The sequence below is a fragment of the Scardinius erythrophthalmus genome (assembly GCF_964197995.2).
Source record: "Scardinius erythrophthalmus genome assembly, chromosome: 6".
Taxonomy (NCBI): domain Eukaryota; kingdom Metazoa; phylum Chordata; class Actinopteri; order Cypriniformes; family Leuciscidae; genus Scardinius; species Scardinius erythrophthalmus.
In genome coordinates, this window is record NC_138226.1 from 29,956,188 (window position 1) to 29,971,690 (window position 15,503).

At 37.5% G+C, this 15,503-nt stretch overlaps 1 protein-coding gene across 2 annotated transcripts in view; it reads right to left on the bottom strand.

Annotated features, from left to right (window-relative positions):
• Positions 1-14,574, bottom strand: part of gsk3ba (glycogen synthase kinase 3 beta-a) — a 64,911-nt gene extending 50,337 nt beyond the window's left edge. For both annotated transcript variants that reach the window (XM_081369011.1, XM_081369010.1), the window contains exon 1: positions 13,653-14,574. In XM_081369011.1, the coding sequence (XP_081225137.1) occupies positions 13,653-13,740 (88 nt within the window). In that variant the 5' untranslated portion in view covers positions 13,741-14,574. The remainder of the gene's footprint in view (positions 1-13,652) is intronic.
• Positions 14,575-15,503: the final 929 nt, after the last annotated feature.

Below are 15,503 nucleotides of genomic sequence, written 5' to 3' on the forward strand. Positions count from 1 at the left end.
CCAGTAAAAAACTTTATTTTTAACAGTGTAGCGTCGTTTTTGAAAAAGTAGTTTGCTTCAATGAAATCTACAAACGAATAGTAGTTAACTACAATGAAACTACATAAGCATGCGATAGCCTAGCTTTAGAAATACATAACTATCAGATGATTAAAGGTGCATTGCGCAAGTCTCTGAGTTTTTGCAGAACTATGCCCCCTTCTGGCGACACGCGAAACTGCAACCAGAGTTGTGCACGCGGTTACGTGGAGTTTGCGTTGGGGTTTGGGATGAACTAGAAGCCGGTCTCTTTGAATCCATCTTCTACTTTTGCTAAAGTCGCTTGAGTTGTCTTCGCTGATGCGGATAATGGCGGCGAATACACAAACCTGCCAGACATAGCCAGGTGAGCGTGAACGCTGCATGACGTCACGCCCAGTCGATTCCGTCCCGAATCCCTCTTATTTATTTTACTGTACAGGATTATAGAGGCAATCGCAGAGATCATAGAAGGGCTCATTCAGCCCATCAGGCAATTGTTTAAGCATGTATGGGTTAGAAAAACGAGTATTTTTAACATGAAAAGTTGCTTAATGCACCTTTAAGATGATATAATTTATTTTTACAATTAGAGCAGTATTTATCTGTGCACAAAAACAGAGGACCTCTGTTAATGTTGAAATGCTGAATGATTTATGTGATTCAAATTAGAGTGCTGTTGGCAATGGAAACAATGACATCTGCAATGCTTAATGTTGCAAAATATAGAATGTAACAGGAGTAAATGTTATGGGCAAAGGCAGGCAGCCAAAGATATATACATATATATGCACTGTAAATTGTGAAGATGGGCCAACACTTCAATAGTAATTCTGAATAAACTTTATTGTAATATGAGCCTCACTATGCCTTGCCTTGTGTTAAATTCATAGAAAAATTATTGTTAAACCCAAAGTATACCAAAGTACACATGATTTTTCTAACCTGTACGCTCAGGTCGTACATGTGCATTGAATTTTGTGCACTAAATAGTTGTTCTAAAAGGTGGAAACACTAGCCGCGTTTCCATTACCCTTCAAATAGCGCAAATTGAAATTGCGAATTGAAAATACGCCCAATGGAAACACGTCAATTTCGCAAAAACTCACATTTATCGCAAAAAAGTTTTTACGCTCGCATAAGGGTTTTTTTCAGGCAATCTGAAAAAGAGACATTTAGCAAAACTGCAATGGAAACAGTTTTTGCGCATTTACAGTCACCTGACGTAGATGACGTGGTATGTTTGGACAGAATACGAGACAGAGTTCTTTATTCATTTAAGACAAAAGAATTACACGAATACTGGATTCTAAACCTCAAAGAAATTCCACAATCAAGACCTTAAGCAGATATGAGTGAGAAACACCCAGAAACACCTCATATGTGCCGCTCTCAAGTAGGGTCTTTCCTTGCCATTAATGATTGGATAACACACATACGTCTCCTTTGATTAATAATAATGGCCAGTGCGGTGGCTGAGATATACATAAACCTACCAATCTCCTCCGTTGCTATGATTTTTGGAATGACTTATCGCGAGAGGAAAAAATTAAGTTTTATTCGCCTAACATCAGTTAATGGAAACGCTGTCATTTTGCAATAGTTTTTTGTTGACATTTAGAAAAAATTGCAAAAGTTTTGCGCAAATCTGTTATGGAAACGCGCCAACTCACCCCGCAGAAGTTTTACAGATAAATATATACAGAGCAGAGGGAACAACAAATTACTGGAGACTGCAACCAGGGTCGAAGCTAGGTTATCGTTGTTGCTGTGGACTTTTTGTCTGTTGAAATTGCGTTTTCCTCCTTGACTGTAATCGCATTCCGGGGGGTGGAACGGTTGGAGATTCTTTGGGGGGGTTTCCCCCACTGTAAAATTGCGTTCCCCTTGGTTGAAATCTACAGATACAACTCTAGTTTAAAAGAATACAAAGGCACGCTTATCTGTCATAACCTTTGGAGAAAAATAGCGCAGACACTGGGCAAAGATGAAACTTTCTAGTGTGCATGTATCGAGCGCAAGTGTCAATCAAATGCAGTATACTTTGAAAGGCTATGTGTTCGGCTGTACGTGTATGCTAAACGTTTGTGTCAAAACTGAAGTATACATTATAGCTGTTAAGATTGCCGTGGCAAGTAAAACTTTAGCATCAAATATTACCTTTGTGTATTTAATTTATTTTAATTTGAGTAATGTCTTTTATGCGACATTTGGAAAAAAATAGACAAGCAAAATTTGGTTTAGGAGCAACATAAGCTAAAGCAGATAACAAATGATAACCAATCATACTCATCACTGTTGCATCTATTCCTTGTTTTTCCATTCATCTTTTTATGCCTGTCCAGTGTTGCGTAACAGAAAAATGTATTCCACCTCCTACACAGTCTTTATTTATTTTTTTCATTTTACAAAGGAAATTGCAAAGATCTCAAAATGGGTACCAATGTTTTCAAGTCATTCAGGGAATTGTGTGTGGGGGAAGTGAGAGAGAGAAAAAGAAAATGTGTGGAATGTACTGGCCCATAATTTGGGTTGCTGCAGAAAATCTGTGCTGGAAATGCAGACTATCAACTGGTCCATCTCAGTGAGAAAAAAAAAAACGTCCTACCCTCCATTTTAACGTCTTCACATACCCAACACATTTAGGCCAATGCGAAGAGATAGCTTAGCTAAACATGAGGATGTTCCTATGACCTCATGCCAAACGTGAAGAGTTATGGCATGTACAGAGATAACAAAGGCTAAAAGGACAACAGGCATGTACATCCGAGCACTTCCCGTGTAGCTACTGAGATCAAGCAGACATCACTGAAGTGCCACTTTCAGGAAACCCCTGAGTCAAAAACTATGACCAGTTAAAAAAAAAAAAAAAAAGCCAAAATCCAGATGTAAAGCTAGCAAAACATAATACAATAATACTTAATACTGCTTCACTATACTGAGTCCTCTAAAACTGCATTTCACAGAAACATATTGACTTTGGACAGGCCAATATATGCAATAATTAGGTTTCTAAACACAACAGATGTTGCTCTATGATTTCATTCCTCTATAGAGCCCCGAAGCACTCACTTTATTGACTTTACGGAAACATATTTTGTGATAAGACTAAAACATCAATGATGAGAAAAAAACATCTCACTTCTCTTTAACCAGAAATGTATGATCAAAGTCAGATCATTTCTTGATGTCCTTTTTTTTTTATCTCCAGGCAGCAGTAGGAGCTGTTTCATCTTTGTATATACACGACAGTCAGCATTACTAAAAACCTGGACTTGCACAAAGACTTTATCTTACCAGAAAATTCAATGACAGATCCCTGGCATAGTAAGTTGCACTCAGTACATTCAACTCTCATCCAATTCTGTTCCATCACCAGCCATTCATGCGTGGCATAAATTAGTGTCATCTCTGACGATCTAGCTCAGCTGGGATCAAACACATACTACACTCTTATTGCAGACCGCAAATCTGCTCTAAAGCTGCTATTTTCTACTGATAATCATGTCATTACAATCTTATTTTCTTTTTTTCATGAAAAACAAAAATGGAGATGTACACTATTTGTGGTAGGTAACAATCTATTTGAGTTTTTCAGCCTCACCAAGGCTGTATTTATTTGGTCAAAAATACAGTAAAAAATTATATTTTTACCATTTAAATGAAATATTTTCTGTTTTAATGTATCACAACCATAAACATAAGTTGTGTTCCAAAATTGAAGTTGGTTCTTTAAAAAAATTGCTTTCAATAAGATTTTGTTTGGGTGCAGTACCAAATGTTTCCACTAGATGAAATTTGTTTCCAATTTATTTCCAATGCAGTGGAAATGTCAAGAGTCTGACTTGTTATTTTTCAGGACCATTTAACCTTTTTGAATCATCTGCATGATTTTTATTTATTCTAAAATAAAGCATGCGTTCCTACCATGTTAAATTCTAAATAAACCAAAATGTAAAAAAAATTCTGTCAAAAGAGTTCAAAAGGTTTCAAAAGGTGGCTAGTGTATACTATATAAGTGTTGAACTGGGATTATAGCTATCTCAGGTTTAATTTCTTCTTATTTACAGTTCAAGCAGGAATCGAGGTGTTCAACAAATATTAAAACTGGTTGTCCTAATCTCTCAGTTGGGTCGGGAACTGAATGTGACCAAGATTGAAATTCTGTTGCTATTAAAATGCTCAAAAGCAATAAATTATGCATCAAGTTTAGCATCACCCAATTACTGTATATCTGTCTGTCAAATCTCTAGCTAATAGGTCTTTCAGTAAATGCACTTGACCTGTGAGGTGATATTATGTAATAGCTGTTCTGCACACAATGCACACTAGAGTTGTTTTTTTAACTTAGGACATGTCATCTTGATGGTCTTATCAGTGAGACCATACAACTGCCCGGAAATGAAGGCTATCTGGTCATCAACACAGTTAACATGTCTCTGGTAAAAGTACACAGTACTGTTTCATCACATGACCTACATCATTTGCATTCAAATCTTGCTATTTCATCACTTGTACTGACTTTTATCTCACAAAACATGTTTTAAGAAAAGCATTTCAAGCTTGAATGGCATTTTTTAAACATTGTTCATAAATTGAAAAGAACAAACCATGTGGAATGAGAACGCGTGTCGAGAATAATCAATATAGAGTACATACTATGTACTGATTAGTGAGCCACACCCTGGAGCTGCTTATGGCTCCCTCTTCCCCCTTTTCTTCTCGGCTCCCATCCCCCAACTCTCTCTGTACTCAAGGTATAGGAAAGTGGTGAGGGGCCCCTGGATGAAGATTTCGCCTGAAAGGCTCTGATCCTTAGCAGGTGGCTTTTACTTTGGCTAAAAGGGCATATTTGTGGAGTAAATCTGAAGTTACAGCTATGCTAACTGTACAAATTCCCCAAAAAAATTGTGAATCAGATAAAACTTCTGGTTTCAAAGAATCAACAGCCCCTTTCACACAGTAATCCCAATAAATTACCGTAAAATTACCAGAATGACTACCGGTAAATACACAAATATGCTGTTCAACGGTGTTCTGGCTTTTTACCATTAAGAGACCATTCACACATGAAATACCGGTAAATTCTGTGATGTCAGACTTAAAAAATTATCTTAAAAAGATCATTTATAATAAACGCTGCGCCTTTAGTTTCACTATCTGTTCTTGACAACATTTTAGACTTCTGCATGACCGGTGTGAAGGGGATCATCACACAGAACGCATATTTGGTCTTAAAAACACGAGACGTGCATAATAGTATACAACTGCAGAGTGAAAAAGCTGTGAGACGTGACATAATAGTCAAAGATGTCACTCTAGCTCAGTGGTTCTCAACTCCAGTCCTCTGCATCCACTGCTCTGCACATTTCTCCCTTATTTAACGCACCTGATTCAGATCATCAGCTGATTGAGAGAGCTCCATGAACTGAGTGTGTCAGATAAGAGACATACAAAAATGTACAGAGCAGTGGGTCTAAACCTAACCTTACCCATAATTAATCCCTAAAATCAGAGATAAATGATAGGTGAATAACAATAATGTATAAGCACCTGACCCTGGTTGTAAGGCTAAACTTGACATGTTTAATCCTCAAATCTGATTGGCAGTTTGAAATGTTGTTCCAGGATCAACAAAGATGTTGATCAATGAACATGTTGTACTTGGTGAAATCACGTGAAAGGGGCTAGTGATTAATTTGTTTTCTCACACAAATGTTCCTGGATGTCTCCATGTGGTATATATATATATAGTAATTAAATACTGCTCTTTACTACTTTGTATGTGTTGTATGGGTGTTCCTTCTTTCTTACATTGAGTTCTTACATTGAACATTTTAGAATCAACTTCACTGCAATGGGTGCTTGGGTAGACCATGGGTTATCTGAAGAAAAAAGGCACCCAAAAGACAATTAACAAACGCTCGACTTTATGCTGTAAAAATGAATGTTGTGTCCATTTACGCAAAAATATGGTTGGTGTGCTAGCTTTTAAATGCTAAACAAGGATCTCATTGTCCCTGGACAGCTGCCTTTTCCGGAAAACAAACTGAGAAGAGGGGGTTGGGGAGGCGGTCTGAAGAATCACACGTCCCACTTCAAAACCAGCTGCTACGGCCAACCACTAAAGCAGTCTCCTCAGATCAACTGCCAAGTCACACACGTGTGCACGCTTGTAAACGAGACAAGCCATGAGCAAATCTCTTCATGTGCAAGAGCACAACACATACCAGGTTTTGCGAAGAGGTGGCCTCAATGGAAATTCAAATATGAAGAAGTCATTGTATTTTGTGTGTGTGCAGAAAGGCACACAAAAACTCTTACTGGTCTGAACCTACCTTGAAATATATCCTACCATATCATCATCGCAGCCTAAAGTACTGCCACGTCCATCTTTTTGAAGAACACACCCTTCTGCTCTCCCTAGGTAATATCTGACTCAAGGGTTTCCTTCTTCCAAACTACCACTATAATTCATTGTCAATGAGTGAATCATTTGGTTTCAGTGTATCTGTCCAAACAGAAACCCTGTTTAAAACCTGTTGGAGCATGTCTGTTGAGACTGACAGCAGATGTGTGAGGACATCATTGCTGGCATGTGGTGTCTGGCTTTTCATCCTCGAGATCTGTGCTGAATGGAATTCACTCTTATTTCTGTTACTAAGGTGACACCGTCACACATCAATAGACTTTCCTCAGATTAGACCCAACAACAAATCAAACAACATGGATCTACAACAGCATCTGCTAAGATTTTAGGTCGAGTCACTAACCTAAACAGGAATTAACAGAAGGCTAATAACAGCATGAGTAGTATGCGAATTATTAGATTGATTGTTGACCAAGAACTTAACAGAAGGAATAAATTAGAGATCAGATGAATGGATTACTGTATAAGAAAAAAGTGTGAGACTGCATATCTGTAAAGTAGCATTAACTCTCAGCATTTCCCCTCTTTGCCTTTGAGCAGACTGTAAAACGGTCCTGGGGGAGCCTGGTATTTTTTGACTCACTCTCCTCTCCTGATACGACGCTCAACAGAATTTACCAAGAGGGAACTCATTTAATCTTAAACAATCCTGCAAAGACTGGGAATTAGTTCAACAGTGAGAATGAATCTCTGAGTGTAGTAATTGCAACAACGAGTAATACCTCAACCAAAATACAGTTAGTGTACAAGGAACAGCTGAGAGGAATTTCTATAGACTCCAGTTTTCTTATTGTTACATGGATTAGTAATGGTGGGGTTTAATTCCATTTCAGACCAGCCAGTTCAAGTCAACTGAGATAAACTCGATTACATTGTGCCGAAGAACTCCTTATCAAACATTGTTATTTCCAAATTCACTTGTAGAATTTGATTGATTTAGGTTTGTTTTATTTTACTTTATAGTATAGAATTTTACAAACATCCATTTATCAGTTATCAGATATAGCAGTAAAATGTTTATTTGTATACCTGTCTCGGCCACATTCTCAATTAGAATTATTAAGGAAGAAACTATAAAACTATACTTTTTTACAGTATGCGACCTATGTTTTAACAGGATATGCATGTGGATTGTTGAGCTCACGCCACAATGTATGGAGCACTTACGCTGGATCTAATGTTAGTTCTTTGTTCCTCCGAGGGAGTAAACCAGTGAAATGCGCTATTTTCGGGTGATTGACAGTGTGCCTCAGGAAGTTTACAGCAGTTCCCTTTGATGGCACGCCATTCATTCAGAGAAGCCACAGTTCTCACAGTTTATTTGATTAACTTACCCTTTGTCTCACACATCACAGGATACCTTGTCTCTCAATCTCATGAAACCATCAACAGGAAGTAACTGTGCCATTCAGTCTTATCTCTACCAAGTATGATGTGGGGAAGCTTTACAGTGCAAATGTCAAAAAACAAATATGAATGGTTACGCAAGGCTAACGTAAATGGTCTAAAGAACAAGGTACAGTTCAGTTCAGTACCTTAATTGAAAGTTAAATTGATCTCTTTTTGAAATGTCAAGTCTTTGTCGTAAACATCAGATTGTGGAAAACCTAATATAGGATTTCTATTTAATTAGCAAGTCCACGTTATTTCCAGCTTTCACGCAACCAAAATGTAAGGGTTATAATTCTTCTGTTTACAGGCCCCATTAGAAGGTTTGTCATACACAATTTTCTTCACAGTGCTATCCTATTTCCTTTTAAAACAGGAAGTAAGGACATAAATAGGCATATCAAAAGGCTTGTTTTTTTTTTTTTTTATAACCAACAGCCTTTTCATTTGCTAATCTTATGCAGGTGATAATAAGATGAGGATCATTCTCATGCTTGTCCAAAATTCAGAACGTTTAACTGTAAACAAGCCAGAAACAGGACGTATATCAAATCAACTCCATTTTCAATAATGTCCAAGCTCTATGTGCATTTTCTTCTAACATTCTGCTAATAATCATGAAATACCAATACATAGTGTCACCCACAGAAAAAAACAAACAAACAAAAAACAATCAACAGTTAATGTTTGCCAATACTTTCAAAAGCTGTTATGAGCACTGAGGGGGAAAAATTACCAACCCAATGCGTATAAGACATGGGCCAGAATTTTTGATTTTATGAGGTCTTTAAGTCAATTTGTCTCTTGAATCATTTATACATGCTGAGAAAATGGCCAATATTTGGCAAATTTGTTTAAGAAAAAAAATATTGTTGGTGCCGGCGCATTGATGCCTTCAGCCCATCAGTTACTGTTGAATGCTACTTGTGATTACAAAAGAAGGTATGGATGTACGTACGCACATGCAAAGATACAAGGAGTTGTGCTGAGGGTGCAGGAAAGCTTCCACAGACACATCCACAGAAGCTGACAGAGGCAGATGATAATGGAGCGGGGTGAAAGGTGACACCCGCCTTACCAAATCCACAGATAGAGAAAGACACAGCGTTTTGCTGCTGGACGGAGCTTTGGACAGCAACAAAATCAGCTCAGATTATTGAACTGCACAAATCTTATCAACTGGGTGAATGAAGATCTTCTTGAATATCCTTAAGATCTTAGATGATGAACTACATGTGCAGCACAGAATGAAAATGAAAAATAAAGATGAAAAAGGCCAAAAGAAAAATCATGTACTGAAAGTCTGGCTAGATTTGTTCATTGAACTTTATAAGGTAGTCTATTCTTTGATTTCATTCCTTAAACTGCCCCATTATGCTTTTTTTGAATATGCATGCAGTGTGAAATATCTGTTTGTGAATGTTATAGGTGTGCAAAGTTTTAAAGATCAAAGAGAAAGACAAATAAAGTTATTGTCTCCTAAAAGAAAGAACCGATTCTGAACTGCTGAAATGAGTCGTCAAAAACTTCCTGTTACATACCTACGGAATAATGTAACACATTTGCATAATGCCAGCCTATGGTCTTCATTGGCTGACGGCGAAACAATGTCTACTTTGACCCGCCCTGCAAATCCACTTTGTATGCATTTCAAAAGGATGAGGACTAGCACTGAAACTGATATGAAAAAACCGACGCCATCATTGCTGTTCGTATTACTGTGTATCAAGCACTGCGGATATTCAGATATGGTAATAGGCGTTTTGTTTCCGACTAGTGCTGTAAGCGGTAGACCAATCACAACAGACTGGGCCATCTGACCAATCAGAGCAGAGTAGACCAATCACAACAGACTGGGCCATCTGACCAATCAGAGCAGAATAGACCAATCACAACAGACTGGGCCATCTGACTAGGGATGTTAACCGATGACCGTTTGACCGATGGTTGACCGCATCAACGTTAACCGGTCAAAGTTGTCGGCAAAAAAAAAAAAAAGTGATCTCTAAATTAGGCTATTATAGACAGTGGACTAAACGCTTATACAGTTAACCATCTCATTCCAAGATCTTTTTGTGTGAAGTGAACAAATCCCTCACACTCAATTTTTCATAACTCGTCTGTTTGTACTTAATAAACCAATAAAAACATTTGGCGCGCGCTCACAAGTTTTGCGAAAAGTAAAGGCTACAGGCTAAAACACTCGAGGTTAGAGCCAGGGCAGACGACAGGATGAAGCGTGCAAAGAAAAGTAGTGCGTGGGACCATTTCACCAAAAAGAATGACACAGATGTAAGTTACAACTTGTGTGATACAGTGCTTAAATACAGTAGTAGCACATCATCTATGATGTTTCACCTGAAAACGCGACATCCACAAGCCTCTTCGGGTGAGAAAGGTACGGAGGCAGACCGGCAGAGAGATGCGACAGAGTTGCGAAATTGCAGGTGCGGCTCGAAATGGCTGTAATTTCAAAAAGCGTAGCATATTTTTAACTTATCGGTTAACCGGTTTCAAATGGCTAATGAGGCTAATTAGTTTTCGCCATCCCTACATCTGACCAATCAGAGCAGAGTAGCTCTCGGAAAGGAGGGGTTTGGAGAGACTGAATCTTCGAATGAACTGTTCTCAGACTCTTCGAGAAACAAGGTAATGTGCAATGTATATTATGAGAAAATGGAAGTGTTTGTGACCTTGGTTGCATGTAAACCTATTGTAGGAGACATCCAAAACAAAATAAGGAATCTTTAAAATAGCCTAATAGGGACATTTTTAATTCAGTGTAAAAAGTTGTTTCATTTTTCCAAATGAAACAGGATTTTCTTCACCACAAAAAAAATAAAAAAAAATAAATGCAGAACAGAACTTGATTTTATCCATCAGGAATTGATTGGATCAGGAAAAGTAGGTGCTGCATACTAGAAAAAAGCCAAGTGGTTTGAGGGGAGGATTTGAAAAGAGGGACGTCAGCCGAGAGGTAAAGGTTTTACTGGCATAGCACATAATTCGATTTTGATAAAAGATTGCCTAGACAAATGGAATATGGAATAATATTTATCAAATGACTCTTTTCAAAGTAAGATAAGGAGCATGCATTTAGAAAGTGAATAGGGTCTATTTTGACTTCATGTTAACTTTAAGTGAACAATACTACATTATATCCCAAAATAACTCACTATTGTCACACTGTGAATGAACAAATACTGTAGAAAACATTAGGCTGCACATATAGCTACAAAGTCTGAGATAACAAGTCTGAATGGGCACATTCCTATCTCTATTAATATGACAGAAGAGGGGACAAAAAAGCATCTGTCTGAAAACAGATGGCACAGCTGTAGTGCCACAACAACAGCATCCATCACATTAAGGTTGCAATGGCTGTTGAGGTAAACTAAAATGAGCTATTTATAGGTTACTGATGATTCCTGCTTGTGAATATTTTAAGGGTCAAGAGTGTAGTTTAGGCTAGGTGGTAGGATAAACCACTACTTAATTCAAACCAGATTCAAAAAGAAAACCTCCAGTGCTGTCAATACGGACACTTTAAGGCACTTTTATCCAAGTATTTCATGTAATTACAGTTAGTTTATAGATAAAAACCTATATATAAACAATTTAAAGTTCAAGCAAGGAGGGTAATGAAACTAAGTGAGCTGGGTCAAAAAAGCTAAATAAATACTCTGTAAAAACATTATTATGATTAACACACATGTTTGTTACAAAGTTGTGTGATCAGAAGGTCCCACAACACTTTCTGAGTTTTATTTTCAAAAAGGTAAGGGTTATAGAACAAGATTTGTAGCAAGCCATTTCAACACTTACTCTTTTAAACTAACTAGTTTTCTGTTACCTGTATTTATTTAATTATTAGAAATGAATCTAATAATGACTAGTAACTTGTTTACCCGTTTCATTAGTAACTATTAATTAGATGTGACTACTTATTCCAATTATAGCTAATTCAGTTAGTAACTGGTACTTATTCTTTAGTTCTTCTTTTTTGGTACTTGTCACTATCCCAAATTTTAGCCATTGAATTTTATGAAGATCTGAGGTTTACTTTTCTACGATTTACCTGACTATTAAGTAATTCATTTCTTACTAGCACCTATTTCAGATGTACTATTAACTATTAAATATTAGGGGTGGGCAAAATATTAGTAGACATGATAAATTAGAAATGTGTCAACCGGTAACAATTATAGTCTCTACTCTCTATAGTGGTTACATTCACATGACGTAGCAGTGTTGCGTCATTATGAAAGTGTATAATTTATATGGGTTTTTAAGCAATGCCAGTTTTTTTCCATTTTGAACATTCACGCGCAATAAGCCGCAAAAGAGAATTCAATTCAGTACTCACACCCTGTCACAGCATCTTAATTACACAAAAAAATACGTCAAAGAAATATATTCACATCAATTCATGTAAACCCAGTCGGTGTCTTAAATAAACAGAAAAAGTAAACAGAAAATCGTGTCAATATATTGGATCCGTGCATTAATCGCTGCTCTTGACTGAATAGCTTTTGTAGCTTTAATTAGAAAAACAATTAAAAAAATTGAAGACTATGCAGTTTTCTTTTTTACATTTGATTACTTTATTCAGTTTCTCTGATATTTCTGATAGACCAATCTGTTTATATGCATATTTTTTATATTGTTTATTTTCATTTGTCCTATTGCTCGTAATTAGTTTCTTTGTTCTTATTTGATTACTGACTGTTGTCCTCAGTTGTAAAAACTTTATTTTAAGCACACACTATACAATTATATTGTGTTATATTGTTATTGTGAAATAAAATAAGTCATATCGTGATATATGATTCTGATCATATTGCCTATACCCCAATTAAGCAGCAGCACCTATTTTTAGCTCCTTGTAACTATTTAAATATCTTTATAGCATTTATAATACGGATTTAAATAGACATTAGTATTTTTATTTTTTATTTTACTTGTAATTCAAGGCTACTAGTAACATATTATTAGTAAGATAAAATCAAACTATAAAGCAGCAATTCTGACTAGTCATCATTACATATTACAACATCAGGGATAGTTACTAGTCTCATAATACAAGTATAACACATAGCAATAAAGCTGGGTGCCAGCAACAACTGGAATACATAGTAGTCGGAGGCGAATATTTAATATTGAACCACAGATTCAATAACGAAATTTACAATTTGTTACAAAGAACAAAGGCATAAGTACTAGTATGTAATAAAAATCTAATTAAATAGATAGCCTACAACTGAAAAAGAAACTAGTCATTATTCGATTACTCAATCTATAGTAATTGAAAAATAGGTACAAGATAAAAATAAATAAATTATAACCTAGTACTATTTTCAGAAAAGATGTGCTAGGTAATTTTAAGGAATTAATTGTAATACAGCTATTGTCAAAGGACTAACTAGCCCATGGCAGGCAGATTACATATTGATGAGTTCATCTCCAGGCTGATTCAGCACTGATTCAGTCTCCTGTAATGTCAAGACCTTCCTTACAATAAAACGCACAGAAAGAGTTCTCTTGCCACCCACCTGCACTGAATCAGTGCCAGTCATGGCAGGGCCCTGGTATATGTTCAGCTGTGGAAAAAAAGCACGCTGGCACATTTAAAATGGGGCACGTCATATTTCACCCAAAGGTGACACTTGAAGGCACTTAAACCTCAGCTCATGTGCCTGACTGTGCACAGATGCGCCATTCTCGGTTATTAAAGCGAGCAGGTACGGTCAAAAGCACGAGAACCCTCGACCAAGCACTAAAAGCAGATTTCCCGGTGTCCGAAAATGATACTTACTGCTGACTTTCATGCTGCCGAAAGCCGAGGGCTGCGGCACGGGCTTGCAGCTCTCGGCGAAGGAGGTGGTTCTAGGCCGACCGGACATTTTCCAATCCGAAATCCCACGCGTCTCTCAGAGTAATATACGCTTGTTTGTCTTGGACGAATCCGTTTCGACCCACAGGAACCAGTTTATCTCCCACTTAAATAATGAGGAAAAATGGGCGAAAGCCACTCTCGACTGTCCGGGGTTCCTTCGCTATGGTTTTTCTTCAGTGAGCTCTCAACCGTCTCGCTTTCAGAACATTTTCCACCGGGTCGTTTTTTCTTTGACTGTTACTATTATCTTCCGTGATGAAACCTCGGATAAATTCGCTCATGAATGAAGGTGCTCATGAAATTGGCCTTTTCCCAGTTTCCCTCGAACCCCACCGATCCTCGTCTCTCTCTCTCTCTCTCTCTCTCTCTCTCACTATCTCTCACTATCTCTCTCTCTTTCTCTGACTGAAACAGAGATTTACACAAAGAACATAGTCCGTATTCCCTAATATACCCTCAAATCGCTGAGAAACTGGAGTGGTTTTTCATCACCCTGCAGTATTGTTCATATACTGAGGTAGAGACTCAACGATCCAGTAGCACCAGCCATGGCGGCTTCCTTGCTCTAACCAACGAAACGAATGAGAATTTTCCAATTGCCCAATTTCAAGACTGATATCCTCGGCCGTTCCGACCCACTTAACTCCATGCACACGGACGACGGAATAAGAAATCCAAATACACACGGGTAGTTCAAGAAACGAGCCCAAAAGTGCGGTTCCTAAAGGAAACGGTGACCAGAATCCCCACGGTAATTCAGAAATTTCCTTTTTTATTTCTTCTCCGTCGGTCTGTGCTCGTTCTCTTTGTCACTCCGACCGATTGACGTAAACTACGTAATATGCGCAATGGTCGCAATGGAGTTGAACGGGAGCACAGACGGGGTTACGCCACATCGCGGCGTCAAGAATCGGAAACTGTGAACGCGCAGGAAGGCCTGGGGAGGTCTGAGTCAGCCAATCCAAAGCCTTTCTTTGTAGATGGGCGGAGCAAAGGCGAGCTTCTCCGCCAATCGAATGCTTTTGTCCGCAGAACACATGGCGTAATTTGCCAATCTGTCAGAGTTCTGCAGGAATGGATGACGCGCGGAAGTCGAAAGTGGGCGGGCGCGTGGGAAGACTGATTGTAAAACCGTCCAATAAGCGTAACCGAGGAAAGGAAACAGTCCAATCCTGAAGAAGCATCAAAGGCGCAAAAGTAACCAAGCTGCACTGTTGCTAGTCAGCTGAGCTCCTGTGATGTATTCTGTCCTGATGCTTTGCCATTGGTGCACTGTCATTTACAAATCACTCGTTTTCCACACATTTTTGAATAATTATGTAACTAGGTTGTCAGGATGGAATTAAAGAGAAAAAAAAATATTTCATTTGAAGGTGTCAACCTACATGTAATTTTCATATTTTGGAATTTGGAATTTTAATAGTATCAAATGTGTTTCTGGATTTTTTTTATTCTTTTTAAACACAATAGAATGTTTTAGAATTCAAACAAACCAACTGAAACCACAAAACATCACAAAGCTTTTTTTTTAAATATTACAAAATAAACTATGCAAATTGATATATAAAGTATTATGAATTAAAAAAGAAGTCTTTACACAGAAAAGCATCTTTTATTTGAAAGATTTAGATTAAAGAAAGGAAAACAATGAAGAAACACTTAGCATTTGTCTTAAACTGCCAATTTGAGGACAGGACAAAATGATGAAATTCATGTATTTTTTCAAATCTAAAAAAAAAATAGGCTATATATTTTCATCAGTGTTATTTT